The sequence below is a fragment of the Paralichthys olivaceus genome, chromosome 4, assembly GCF_024713975.1.
Source record: "Paralichthys olivaceus isolate ysfri-2021 chromosome 4, ASM2471397v2, whole genome shotgun sequence".
Lineage (NCBI taxonomy): Eukaryota > Metazoa > Chordata > Actinopteri > Pleuronectiformes > Paralichthyidae > Paralichthys > Paralichthys olivaceus.
Window position 1 is genome coordinate 10,448,446 of NC_091096.1, and position 14,253 is coordinate 10,462,698.

General features: G+C 38.9%; 2 protein-coding genes across 4 annotated transcripts in view; one reads left to right on the forward strand and one right to left on the reverse strand.

Moving 5' to 3' along the window:
• Window positions 1–1,442: 1,442 nt before the first annotated feature.
• On the reverse strand, window positions 1,443–9,588 carry hsd17b3 (hydroxysteroid (17-beta) dehydrogenase 3). Of its 3 annotated transcripts, none has more exons than XM_069523651.1 (11): window positions 9,337–9,587; window positions 5,066–5,112; window positions 4,750–4,825; window positions 4,548–4,655; window positions 4,359–4,426; window positions 3,666–3,710; window positions 3,074–3,108; window positions 2,885–2,966; window positions 2,736–2,801; window positions 2,490–2,639; window positions 1,443–2,344 (listed from the first exon to the last, which is right to left on the reverse strand). In XM_069523651.1, exons 1-11 carry the CDS (start codon window positions 9,497–9,499, stop codon window positions 2,219–2,221), a joined length of 966 nt encoding a protein of 321 aa, XP_069379752.1. In that variant the 5' UTR covers window positions 9,500–9,587; the 3' UTR covers window positions 1,443–2,218. The 3 variants fall into 3 exon arrangements, with proteins under 3 accessions (XP_069379752.1, XP_069379754.1, XP_069379753.1); XM_069523653.1 differs by lacking the exon at window positions 9,337–9,587 and adding an exon at window positions 6,101–6,237; XM_069523652.1 differs by lacking the exons at window positions 4,750–4,825; window positions 5,066–5,112 and having other exon boundaries at window positions 9,337–9,588.
• Window positions 9,589–11,971: 2,383 nt separating this feature from the next.
• The window catches only part of ipo11 (importin 11), a 97,274-nt gene continuing 94,992 nt past the window's right edge, over window positions 11,972–14,253 (forward strand). The window contains exon 1 of the mRNA XM_069523654.1: window positions 11,972–12,116. The gene's annotated coding sequence lies outside the window, so the exon portion shown is untranslated. The remainder of the gene's footprint in view (window positions 12,117–14,253) is intronic.

Sequence of the window (14,253 nt, forward strand, 5' to 3'; positions counted from 1 at the left end):
TTGCTTTTTCCTTTAATTACTGTGGACCAGTATTTGTCAACATGCAGTGAGACTTAGTTCTATATGATGATCCTTAACCTGAATTATTGCAAATCTCCAGTAACTGTCTCCGTCATCATCAGATGAGCGGAGTTAAGACTTTTATTCGATCGTGTTGATGACCTTCCATTTTTCCAACATCCAGTCTGGGCGCGTATCATCTGAGCTCAGGGTCACTCTGACCTCCCCTCAGTCTCTTTCTCAAGCCACTTTTCCTGCAGCCTGCACTATCTCTCAGGGGAGGATCGTTCATCATGGCTGTCTAAACAGCCTGGTCACCCTGTGATTAGTGACTCTTTCAGGTCAAACATGTCGGTGGCACGCAGTAATTCAAAAAGCTGCATCTGTGAGTGCACAGACATGGGGAGGGTCGTGCATGCTTTAAACACTGTACATCATCCTGTAAGCAGCAGGCCGTCAAACCAGGGTCTCCAGTGTATTCCCCCATTTCTCAGGCACCAGGTAGAAACTCATCGGTTCACTTCCACCTCCGACTGGTTTTGTGGAAATCAGAACTGTGACTGACACTGTAGAAAAGTCGTCTGCTGGAGAACTCATCCGATTGAAGGTTTCCTCAGAGGGGGAGAGGGATGCTAATGGGAGTAACAGGTGTGTGTGTGTGTGTGTGGCTTGTGAATATCATAATTGAACATTTTCTTTCTTTAGTATAAGGCACCAGAATCATTAACATATATATTATTATTCAAGATTTATGACTATGGGGAACTGGGGCACACATACACCAAAACCTGTCAGCGTCACTGATTAGCCACATGTGTTTAGTCGGTGTCTTTGTTTTTATTCAGATTTTAAAGACATTTGAACAAATGTGACTAATCTAACTACAGTATTAAAACATCTGTAAATGGAGGCTTGAGTCCTCCTGCTATCTAAGTATACGTTGTTTCCAGAGCTTTTTTTATATACAGTCTATGGTGCAGAGTGGAGTTAGAACAATTTGCATTCATCCAACCTGGTTTATCCACAATGAAGCCGCTGTACGTGCGTCCATGATCAACCAGAATTTTCTGCGCCACTTTTATAGTGATAATTAAGATGTTGTGTTCAAAATGATTTCATGAAATTCTTTAAATCCAAAAAACACTGGGATATTTATCAATGGGAGAAATGTATTAGGTTTTAGAACATCACGCTTCTCATTGTGCCATTTGATTGTTGATTTATAAAGTTAAATAGCAAATGAAGTTGGCTTCCATCCATCCACTCATTATCTATCTTATATTCTGAAGGTTGCAGGGTCCCAGCTGACATTGGTCACGAGGTTGGACACGTCACCAGGGTATCACACTGCCGACCTACAGAGACAAATAACCCTTTGCATGTACATTCACACCCACGCTCCTGGAGAAAAACCCACACAGACACAAGGACAACATGCAAACTCCACATAGACAGAGTTTATTGCATCAATATATCTGTCCAGAGATGTATTGAGAGTATCAACTGTTGCCTACGTGTTTATAAAAGTAGAGATTTGGTATCTGACGTTTGTTTGGTGAATAAAATCACCATCAGCAACTTATATTTCCTATAAAGCACAACCTTATTTACCTTTACACTAAAATATAAAAAAGGAAATATACACAAATACACAGAGGGACACGCACTGAAGAAATACAACAAGTAAGAGTCTATTAAAGTCAACTTTTCCAATAAAATGGAGCAGATAAATGGACCAAAATGACAAGTAAGGTAATTATTAAATTACATTAAATTTTGGGACAGAGTTGTGAAATTGTCTCTTTGAAGAGACAATGTCTCTAAATGATTATAAATTCAAGATACACAAAAAAATCAATCATGTATCAAATTTCATTTGTTTACCCCATATTCAAAAATATTAATTTGTCTCATAGAGCTTAACAAGGTGCGACATTACATTACAAATACATTCGATAGATGAAATCAAAAACTACATACAAAAAACATATGCTTCATAAAGGGGCTTTCCTGAGGGAGGTTTCCCCACCATGTTACAAACGCTACAACAGAAAGAAATATCACATTGGAGACTACTATTCCTATTGATAATACTTTTAAAAGTTTATAGCTTTGTTTAAATGAGAAACAGAAAACATTGACGTGTGGAGGCCAGTTTCATATTTATATTTATATTTACAGATATTTGAGCCAAATGACTTTCGGTCTTCCTGTTTATTTATTTGTTTTCAAAAGTTGCACTTGATGCAGAGATGGACGTTTTCTTCTTCACATAGTCCTGGAGGCTGTGTAACATGGACTCTGCATAGAGAAGCTTGAGAGGAACAGACAGTAGAAACCAGCCCTGTATGCACACACACACACACACACACACACACACACACACACACACACACACATACACACACACACACACACACACACATAGACAGATCAGTCTCCTGTCATTTAATATTTGACATTATGAGATGACTGTAATTGAGTTGTACCATGAGTGTGTGACAGATGCTGCCGTGTGTTTTGTCTCCAGCTCTCAGGTACTGCAGGGATCTTTTTACGAAGTCTTCTGGCGTCGGTGTCACTATGTTGGTTTGTTGGTAAGCGGCCATCCGAGTAGAGACCCCGAACGGAGCGACCGCCTGAAGACGCAAGAAAGAAAGAGAGGAAGTTGTGTCAAAGGTTCATTTCCTCATCCCTCCTTAGTTTGATTTAAAGTCAAAATAATGATCAAGTACCTGTATTATAATCCCATTAACTTTGTATTCAGCTTGAAGACCTTGAGAAACTCTCTCCACGAACACCTACAGGAACATGGATTATAACATGAGTGATCATACAACATGATCCGGTGAGTTCAAGGGTGGGCGGTTGACATCACACTGACCTTGGACGCAGTATACAGGGTGTACAGGGGGAAAGGGATGCAAGCAACTCCAGATGAAATATTCACAATCAGCCCTTTTCCTCTGTAGTGGAAGAAACAGGGTAAAACCATTGAAACACATTGTTAATCAGTGTTATGTTTTTATTGTATTACACATTACATCTAATGAAGAAAACATGAGAAGGAAACCTGTTGGCCATGCCTGGAAGGATTATTCTGCACATCTGGGGACAAAGGAATACATGTTCAGAGGGTTTTCAGCATTCATTGGTTTGGGAGGAATACACAGCAGTATTATATATTTATATTTTATTACACAGGTGGCCTGTTGGAGGTGTGAGTGTGCAAGATCCTTTGTTTTGATCCAACATCTCTGTCACTAAGATGTTATGTTGTACAAATACAACTGTTTAGAAATTGCAACTTAGAGTTAATTTGTTAAAGGTGCAGTGTGTAGAATTTAGTGACATCTAGTGGTGGAGTTGCATGTTGCAGCTGAACACCCCTCACCTCACCCTCCCCTTCCAAACATGAAGATAACAACTGTGGTAGCCTTCAGTTGTCATAAAATCTCAAAAGGTTTAGTTTGTCTAGTTTGGACGACTGTAAAAAACATGGCGGCTTCTGTAAAGAGGACCCGCTCCCAATGTAAACATAAAGTATTTAAATATAAAAGGCCCATTCTAGGGTGATATTTTTATCTTCAATTTCTGCCAATAGATGCCTTTCACCTTAATCTTACACACTGGACCTTTGAGTAAAATTAATTATTTTCTCTTACCTTGGCCATAGTCTTCACATTGCAGTTTATCACATTTGTAATCGTCTGAAAGCACAGATAAATATGAGACCCAAGTAAACTATCTTTGCTGATAATGAAGGGACAGAAAATGCTTTGGGTTAAGTAAAAAAGTTTGATTGTGTGTAAGACCCATCAAAGATCAAACTAGCACCAAGTTTCACATCACATCTCCTCACCTAAAGGTTAAGTTACATATATATATATATATATATAAAATGCAAATTGCAATGTAATGGAAGTTGTGTCAATGTATATAACCTGTAGGTTCATGGTTATAAGTTTCTCGTAGAGTTTTACAGCTCTAGTTTGGAGCTTTCTGTGAGTTGGCTCTGATTTGTTTGTCTTGTGCATGTGCACGTGGACGAGCATGCACTTGGCTGATGTGACACACAGTCCCTTCAATGGTTTCACACTGTTCAACTGATGCAGGCAGCAGAAACAGGCCAAGATATGCAGCAATGCTCCAGCAGAAAGGGGAAAGGCAGCTAGCAATCGAACACAGACGTAAACAAGGCTTTCTTCAAAATAGTGACATTGTCTGTGGAAATCCATTCAGTGCTTCGTTACAGCCAGAGGAACCACACCTCACATTGTGATGAGGAACACTGAATTTAAACCTAGTTCTTTGTTGTTACTGGCACCTTAAAGTGTAACTGCAGAGGCAGCACTGACCTGATCCAGGTCTGCACACTCCAGGAACCGGCTGGGGATGAAGCTGGGCAACATGCCTACATTATTGACTGAGGAAAAAGGAGAGGCACAATTTGTGATGACTGTTTTCGTTCATTTGGTTTTTATGGGTGCAATTAATCAACTTATAACATTTCAGACATTATGTGGAAAATAGAACATATGTCTAACTTAAAACCCCGATGTTGAGATCCTTCAGTTCATCCGTAATTTCACCGAAGACATTTTCCTTTGTGAAGTCCGTCACTATCACTTTCACCCTCTGCCCTGTTTTATCACCTGGGAAGAACGAAAAGGTAATACATTAGTAATATTGTAATAATTACTTTTACAGCAAATCTAACAGACAAAATAAACAGGTACAAGTATTTACCTATTTCCTTTGCTACCTGGTCTAATGTTACTTTGGTCCTGCTCATGATAACCACGTTCATTCCTCGCTCAGCCAGCTGAGGGACGATACAGTGCAATGGTGAATACAAAAGTATGTTTTCTTTAAAATACATCAGCTAAAAATAATAACTTCAGATACAGACTTTGTTGCCTTGGTTTTGTATTTAATTTAATGTATTTAATTCAATCTAATAATCTATATCTAATCTATTTTTGCATTATATACTTATGTTTGAAGCATATGGTCTTCATTCATACAAAAAAAGCAGTGTTAATGTATTTAAACACTCACTCACTGCAAATGCGTATGCTCTCCCTATTCCTTCGGAAGCACCGGTCACCACTGAAACAAGAATGCAGGGATTAGTCTTTTAAAGGTCCAGTGTGTAAGATTTAGGTGAAAGGGATCTATTGGCAGAAACTGAATATAAAATAATCCTAGTGATGTTTTCAAGAATGTGTTTTATCTTAATCATATGAATTGTTGTTTTCTTTAGCCTAGAATGAGCTCTTTATATTTATATATTTATATATATATATATTATATTATATTAACATTGGGAACGGGTCCTTTCTACGGAGGCCGCCATGTTTTTTAACAGTAGCCCAAACTGGACAATCTAAACACCTTTTGAGTTTTTAAGACAACTGAAGAGAACCACGGGTTCTCTTTCATGTTTGGGGATGGGGTGGGGTTGGGGGTGGGGGTATTCAGCTGCAACATGCAACTTCACCACTTGATGTCGCTAAATTCTAAACACTGTACCTTTAATTGATTTCCACCACTTGTCATATTCTCCTGTAGTTTCCATTCTAAACACCGGAGGCACTGTGAATAAGAGCCACACATCCTAATCTCTGTTCCCCTGCTGCTGCACAGAGGAAAAGCATTTTGTGAACATCCTGTTCTGACAGTCTGTACTGACACAGTGTGTTCCCCACTTCTGATAAAGAATCCGCTGAGAACAAACAGGAACTTCTTGTTTCTGAGAGCTCACTTCTCTCCTATCTCCTCCTCCACCCAAGATACAAACACCACGGGCTCATTGTTTATTTTCAATATTTTCACACATGGAGTGATAGGCGTCTGTTTTTAACTGGGCCTGATCCAGGATCCAGGAGAAGACTTTGAATGGGATGGGATGCATAGGTTTAAAATGATGTCATCATGGCAGTTTGAAAATTTGTTTGACAGCATGATGCAAGAAGAAGTTTTGCCCTCAGTTAAATAAACAATCAGAATGTGTATAATCTACTGTGTTTCTGAGAAAGTGAATATATCATCAGATGACAACACTTAGAGCTCAAAAACTTTCATAAAATGTCCTCACGTTGAGAATCAATTTCCTGAAGGTAAAGAATCCATCCATCCACTTATCCTTTAAGAGTCATGGGGACGGGTCGCAAGTTCATCGCAACATACAGAGACAAACAATCATTCTCAGTCACACTCACACCTATGGTCAGTTTAGAGCTTCCAATCAACCCAATCCCCATTGGCATGTCTTTGGACTGTGGGAGGAAGTGGGAGTACCCAGAGGGAAACCATCCAGACACGGGGAAACTACTAATCTAGAGTTTTAAATTAACCTAAGCCTTATCTGCATGTCTTTGGATTGTGGGAGGAAGCCGCAGAAAACCAAGACAGACACAGAAGTTCATGTAGACTCCTCCCACAGCTCCCAGCCAAACCAGGATCTGACCCATGAATCTGTTTTGCGGTGAGACAACAGTGGTAATCACTGGACTATCGTTTCGACCCAAGGTTATAGATATTATGTAATTTTCAGGGGCATTGCAACAGGAGAGGCAAAGAAGGATATTGGTGAGAGGGGGCCCCAGAGAACTAGAAGATCTAGAATATCTAAATGTGTGTATGATGGGCCTGGGATGGTGAGTTTGCATTTCAACTTTCCTACTTCACTATTATTTATGTGTATCCCCAGTTTCAATTTGTTTATCATTTTAATGATAAAAGAATTGTTTGGGGCTGGTTTTGTTTGGTTTGATGTAGGGCCCCCCGGGTGCCTTTTGCATGGAGCCCCTAAAGTCCCTGGACACACTCCTGTTTATTTATAAGGATATGGTCTGGCACACGCCCTTTCCACACGTTGGCAAATTTCATGAAATTCGACAAAGAAAAATCCATTATGTACTGAGCAGTGTGTCCAGCACGGCTTTTGTGTGTCTTTTGGTTCTTTTACTTCCTGTCATTGTTTGGTTTCCTACGTCCTTGCCCACCTATCTTGTGTATTTAACCTCTGTTTGTTGGCTCAGTTTGAATCAGTTCTGTAATTCAGTAACTATTATTATTATTATATTATTACACTGCTGGTCTTATCACAAGAGATATTTGCGAGTTTTTAAATGCTCTTGTGGACAAACTTTCACAGCTAATATCACAGGTAATACGTTTTCAATGGTTGGTTCAGTCTCAGTTTGGGTGAATCAAATAAAAAAACCATTAGACCATAATAATTTGTGGAACCATTATCAGACATGACTCAGTCCTTTTCCTTTATGAGTTCTGTGACCTTAAAGAACCTCTGGAGGCATTTCTTCAAAGCCCCCTAACCCCCTAACCCCCTAACCCTAAACAAACACAGACCTGATTATTTTTTCTTATATAAAATACAAATAGTGAATGTATTGTTTTATTTTGATTGCTCCATTTTATGTTCCAGAAGTTGCTTTTATTTTGGTTTCATTTGAAAATCTTTCAACACAGTTGACATTAAAGTGAGATATTAAAGTGTTTTTTGGCGTGACGGGCCATTTTCATTATTGTCCAGACTGCACCTTTGGCAAGAATGATATTTTCCTTGTTCTCACAGTTACTATGCTGACTAAGCTTCTTCAGCAAAAACTTGACATCAGTCAGGAAACTGCTTCCACAGGGAATAAAAAACATTGTTTAAAACAAAGCCGGTAGCGGTTGGCACTGTTGTTTCTCAGCAATAAGGTTCTTGCCAGTTTGGCCAGGTCTTTCTGTGAGGAGTGAGCATGGTCTCCCCATGTCTGGATGGTTTTTCTCCAGGTTCTCTGGCTTCCTCCCACAGTCCAAAGACATACACATTGGGATTGGGTTGATTGGAAGCTCTAAATTGTCCTTAGGTGTGAGTGAGTGTGAATGGTTGTTTGCCTTTGTATGTTGTCCATGCAATTATGGGCAACCTGCTCAGGCTGTACCCTGCCTCTTGCCCAATGTCCACTGGGATTGGCTCCGGTTCCTCCTGCGACCATTAAAGAATAAGCAGTATAGATAATGGTATCATGGATTGAAGCCCAATTATTTACAAATTAAGGAGAGTATTATCAATGAGTATCTTTACCAAACGGCACTATCAGTATTCAGTACTCATATGTATCCATATAATCCTAATGACATAAATATGCAAATTATAGTGTTTTATGGAAACATATATAACATTAACATGATCATAAATACACCATCTGAATTAATATTCCTGACACATGTACTCACTGTCCTCAGATACACATACAGTGCTGAAAATCACACAGGCAAACTGTAAACATTCATTTCCCGTGTTGTCCTCATTTCAACCCATGCACAACACAACACGTCTGAGGCCACTTGAGACTGAATAGACTCAAGTTTGAAGGAGCCAAGAAAAAAAAACTCATGCAAATGTGGTTTAAATTGTTGGGAGAGAAATGAATGCTGAGGGTGGATGCAGCCCAGAACGTACTGTTCTGATGGCTGTTTTTCCCCCGTGCTGGAATGGAATCAAAGTGGCCTTTGGGGAAGAAAGGAAAGATCAGCCCAGTGTTCTGTGTTTTTTATGAGGCTAGTTTTAGCACTGTGGGAGACTGAACAACCTCTTCAGGAGATGCCAGAGGTAATCTGTCCAGTTGAGACCTGCAGAGGAATGTTTCATTGTAATTACTATGAGGCGGTCTGAGGGCTGAGGGGTGGGCCAGAGCTGACTGTGTACCCTCAGTTGCATTTAGATTCAAATGCATTGAGACATCTCTCCAGTTTAAAGGAAAGTTAGAAGTTTGATTCCCTGAGCCATCATATAATTCAGCATTTTTATATATACAAGATATCTCAGTAAATAATCAGATTAGAGACACAATTTAAAGCTTATTTTGATCATAAGATATCACATGATGAGTGACATCATAAAGAAATCACACAGATCATGCATAATTTGAAAAAGCATTCTCTCTGCTTAAATATAACCTAAAGCATATATAGATTGAAAGATAATTATAATATCGATAGGTGTCATCATGATGATACTAAAAGTGGAAAAAAATGACATACAGTGTAAAATCAGAGAGACATCATGTCCCTATAAACAGGCATGATTACAATAATAAAAGTTAGCATTGCCTGACTGGGGTATGAATAGCGTGCCTGCAGGGTGTGCACTGCCACACCAATTATTTGTATTTGTGAATCCCATGCAAATAACAGACTGGATTGGACTTTCTAATTACTGTATAACTGATGCTGTATATCTGTTGTCACATTTGTTTATTCACCAGTATAACCCACTGACTGTAGGTCTGACAAACAAAACACACACACACAGCTCACCTGCCCACTCTCCCATTGAGGTAAAGAATGTCTTTGGCAGTGGAAACCACAGTTTTGGAAAAAGCATCCTGCTGGAAATCAGCAGTTTCACAACATAGTAAACTACAACTGCTGCACCGAGAGAAATGAAAAACAGCTCAGATAAATCCATGACGTCCGGCATGATAAACTCCTGCTTTGATCCTCTCTGTGGTTGTGTCTGAGAAAATTGTTAGTCCAGTGATTCACTAAAAGTAAGGAATGACAGAAAGAGGGAATGACCCTGCCAGAAGACACTCCCATTTCAAAAAAAGCAGCCTCTCACTCTTCCTCTGACTAACATGCAAACACACCCACAAATCCCACATGTTGTAATAAATACAGGGGAGCCGCCAGGAATTTTGGGCCCCATGACAAAAAATCAAATTGGGTCCCCCCTGCTCAGCTGTTGTCACCACCTCTCTAGGACCTAACTGACCCATCAAAAGCTTGACTGCTTGTGAGTTTTACATGCAACAGTCTGCATACTGTATGCAATCGGCTAATTGATGCAAGATTAAAAGCCGCCATAAAAAATGGGCTAAAGGCCATCTTTTACAGTCTCAATGTATTTTTATTGTAAACTTTCAAAATGGAAAATTTTCTTAACATTAACATTATATATATATATATACATTAACTTTTCAATCAAAATAAATGAACATCATCATCTCAAAATAATAAAAACAGATTTTCTAACTTAGCTGCACATATATGCCAACAGGAAAATAAAGTTGACATGTAAACTGGAATTTCCACACTAGGGTTATTATAGTGCTGCAAGACAGATCGAGTGATCACTAAATCAATAGGTAATAAAGTCTCTATCTATACATGTCAATTACCGACCATAATTCAATCTAAATAAAACTGGATTATTTTAATATTGTCTGTAATTTACATGCAGGCTGAGGTAGGCTACTCAATGTTTCCAACTGTCCGGCATCCAGTACAGACAGTAGGCTGTTTTCTTTTATTTCATAATGATCATTATGTGAGAGAATAATTTGTGTTAATTACTGTCATTAATAAATATTTCATTTTCTTTTTTGAAATGGTAAAAAGAGTAAGAGAGACAGAGAAATCCCCACAGACTCCCTGCAATGATGCTAACTGGCATGTCATTGAACACAGTGTTGCTCCCCTTCTTCACTGGGACAGGGAGGGTTAAAGGTGTGGGGAGACAGGGCCGCTGCTGACTCATCTGTTGGTATGCCTGCTAAAAGATGATTAGCTCCTGAGGTTCCACATTAAACATGTTGATACTGATAACTTAAAATCCTAATCATCAAGTATTCAGCAGTAATGATTTATACCGCCTGCTTTAACAATAATCATATTGATAGCATTTTTGTGATTAGCAGCAGCCAATGAGTCCTTGCCAAAAGATCTTAGAGATAGGAACCAACAATGATATGATTATGATGATATGACCAACAATGATTTCAAACAAAGCCAAAGTAATTTGAGAGTAGGAAAACTCCCATACTCACATACAAATCTCATATATATGGAGAATTGCAGCTGTTTTAAAGCATTTTAAACTCTGAGATTCGATTTTATACTATTTATTATTGTACATTCTCAGAGTCATACATCTGACTGAATCATAGAACAAATGGATTGTAATTAGTTACCAGACTAAATTTGTGCAAGATCTCAATAACCTGCAAGGACATGTAAAATATTTGCCTATAACTTGATGTTTGGTTAAAAATACCAGAAATATAGGTTTAGAGTTGGTAATTGCTAAATATAATGAACAAATAACCAACATAGGACTCTCAAAGTTTTTTACTATTGTTTTTATATAGACCAAACAGTACAGTATATTCCCCAAAAAAGGAAATCTTTGAGCCTTTGTTATCAACAATAAATCAGGAATCAGGGTATTGTTTCTGGACATATGTCTCAAAAGGATATTCATAGATAAGTTTCCAAAACAAATCTGAATCATAGACTGTATATAAGAAGAAACAAGAACAAAACATACAGAATATGTAGACAATCAACTATTTATAGGTAATAAGAGTCAAACTTTACAATGCAGGATTAATAAAATAAAGTATGACTCAAATAAAGTTACATATCAGTAAAACATTAATAAATGAAATATTCCAATATGATCATAAAAAAACCCCACAGTCACTGAAGTGCTTGCTCATTTGGGGAACTGTTGGATTCTGTCTTGACACATATATGTTATGATTTGGCACTTGAAATTTAATTGAATACCTTTTATTTCCATCCATTCCTTTTTTACCATGTATTGTGTGAAGTGCTTTGTAACCTTGTTTTGATAAGTGCCACACAAATACAGTTATTAATATTATTATAACAAAACAGATCAACAACTTTAATCCAGGGTCACAGAAAGTAATCATTCTTCAAAGTAAAACAATATGCGCTCCCTTCTTTTTGGGCAGGGATTAATGTCTCCATGTATAAAATTGAAGGAAATCATCCTTAGAATAGGCTTCTAACTGTATTATATTCAAATTTAAGAATGATGTCTTTAGTTAAAATTCTTACAGGAGGAACAGTTTATATATAAACGAAACTTTGCTTCAAAAAAAGATGCATTCAAGAACTTGAACCTGCACGTCCATCGGCTGCTGCTGACATCATCACTGCGCGCCTCCACTCTTGCTCGCGCCATTCCTACAAGCGTGTGTCTCCATCTCTCATGACACAAACCACAGACTGAGCTTCTGCAGCCTCCGTCACCAGACTCCTCTCTGCTGCCTCCATTCTTCTCCCAGGTGAGTCCTGTCGTGTGTTTGTGTTTTGCTCCGTCGTCAGAGGAAAAGCCTCGTTCGACCCCGCGGACGTCGTCGGCCCCTGGTTTCGCGTTGGATAAGTTTAGCCTGTTAGCTAGCTAATCCAAAGTTAGCTTCAGTGTTGATGTGTATGCGAAGTGCTAAGGGGGGATCAGTGTCCATCCCGTTTTCAGTCGTGAATGAGCCGCTGTCGTGTTTTATTGACGGTCGACACTGAGAACGTGTCGGAGCTGAGGAAACATAACTGTGAAGTAACGTCATGTCAGTGTAACGGTGCTGTTTGTCACTCGACTGAGTTTGTTTTGGTTCTGTGAGCTTCAGAAACACTTCCCTTCATAGACAATCCTCTTAGCACGTGTCTGTGTGTCTGTGTGTCTGTGTGTGTGTGTGTGTGTGTGTGTTGATAATGTTTCATCCAGTACAGCTAACGCTATCAGTGTTTGACGTCCGTTTGCTAATAACGTTATCCTGCTAGCTTACTTGTTATCTAAGCATTTAGCAAGTAGCTACTGTTAGCGTTGGAGGTAATGTCTCTAACAGGGGGTGGGGGGGCGTCGACCCCCAGGTTTGACAGGTTCTGCCACACAGGTGTAGTTAACCTACGACAGTACTGAACTGTCAGGGCAAGCTACCTGTTACATGGCTGACATGTGTGCACTGCAGACTGCTCCCAGCAGCCTGACAGCAAGCACGTTTCATGTTGTGGATCTACATGCATGCATTTCTCACAGGGGGTGTTTCTACATGTCATAGTGTAAAATAAAAACACAGAATGACAGTACAAGTACATATGTTATACATGCAAGACTAACCAGTGGAATAAAGGGGGGTGGGTTACAGTTTTTCACGCATGCAAGTGATGTTACCTCAACACATGCTTTGCTTGAACAAATAAATAATTACACTTTAAATACAAAAACATTGTTATTTCTGCATCATATATGGAGAAGATTGGACCAGGACTGAAATGTTGATCCCAGCAAAGACATGGCATGTTGTGAGTCCAGCAATGTCTTGATGGTGACAGATTGGCCATCACCACCTGTGTCTTCACTGGGACACTTCATGTGAACAGAGCTATTGTTTATTTTGCAGGAAACACATGTGCTTCTCCTACTATGACAAGTTGGTGACTTTGATCACATTGAGAGTAATGTCATGGAAACAGCATTTTCTGATTACTTTAACCTGCTCATTTTCTTAAAAAGCACTAATTGAATGGGTATATAAGGAATTATAGGATCTTCACCTCCTTTCAGACCTGGTATTAGTGTCCGTGCTGAGTGAACTGATCACAAGTAGTCAGCTCTAAGTTCAGGTCTTAACGCACCCTAATACCTCCTGAATGTGTCAGGAGATCCGATCACTCAAACTACATACATAGATGGTCAGAGACGCATGTGGCTACATTGTATTTGCTGTGTGAATACAAATCGGTCCTGTGCCAGATATGAATGACCTCATACTGAGCGGTCGTCCGCATAGCTGCCCAAGATTCATTCAAACCCTCCTTACTCCTTTCTTTCTTTTTCAGAAAAACACACACAAACTACTCATCTGTAAACTCATACTTGTAAAACAATATAATTCACTCTTCACAAACAGAAATGATGTATGTGATAGTTTGCATATAGAGCAGGGAAGTGAGATTTGATCATCACCAGTGGTCACAGGAGCATTTTAATGTCGTTTGTGAGCAAATTAACTTGTTGATACCAGGTCTGAACAGGGCCTTAGTTGCATTATGTAGACATTTATACATCTTCATCAGCTTATAACATCTATTGGAGTATTTGCAGCATTTTGTTACATAGACATGTTCAGCAGTTATAAACGGCTTGCTATTATAATCTGTCACGTGTAAATGTGAATATGAATATAATATTTTATCAGAAACTCACATAAGCATCATAATCAGAATAATGTCTTATTGTGTAGTCTGATTATTGGTGTTCATGTAAATGTAGTCACTGTTTGCAGTGAAAGAGCCCTATGATATTACAGATCAAGTGGACAGCTTGAGAAGAAGCACAAACAATTAATGAACACATTTCTACTGTGCATGGATGTTGTACAAGTATCTTACTTGGTGTTTTGACACTGTTTTGAAATGGACAGT

What these genes read in the sequence shown, in the direction of transcription:
- hsd17b3 (XM_069523651.1), bottom strand. Translation starts at nt 9,499, where the DNA reads ATGCCGGACGTCATGGATTTATCTGAGCTGTTTTTCATTTCTCTCGGT. An exon ending in ATGTGAAGACTATGGCCAAG is followed by an intron (nt 3,109 to 3,665) that starts GTAAGAGAAAAT and finishes CTTTGTCCCCAG; the next exon opens with ATGTGCAGAATAATCCTTCC. An exon ending in CCCTGTATACTGCGTCCAAG is followed by an intron (nt 2,802 to 2,884) that starts GTCAGTGTGATG and finishes ATGTTCCTGTAG; the next exon opens with GTGTTCGTGGAGAGAGTTTC.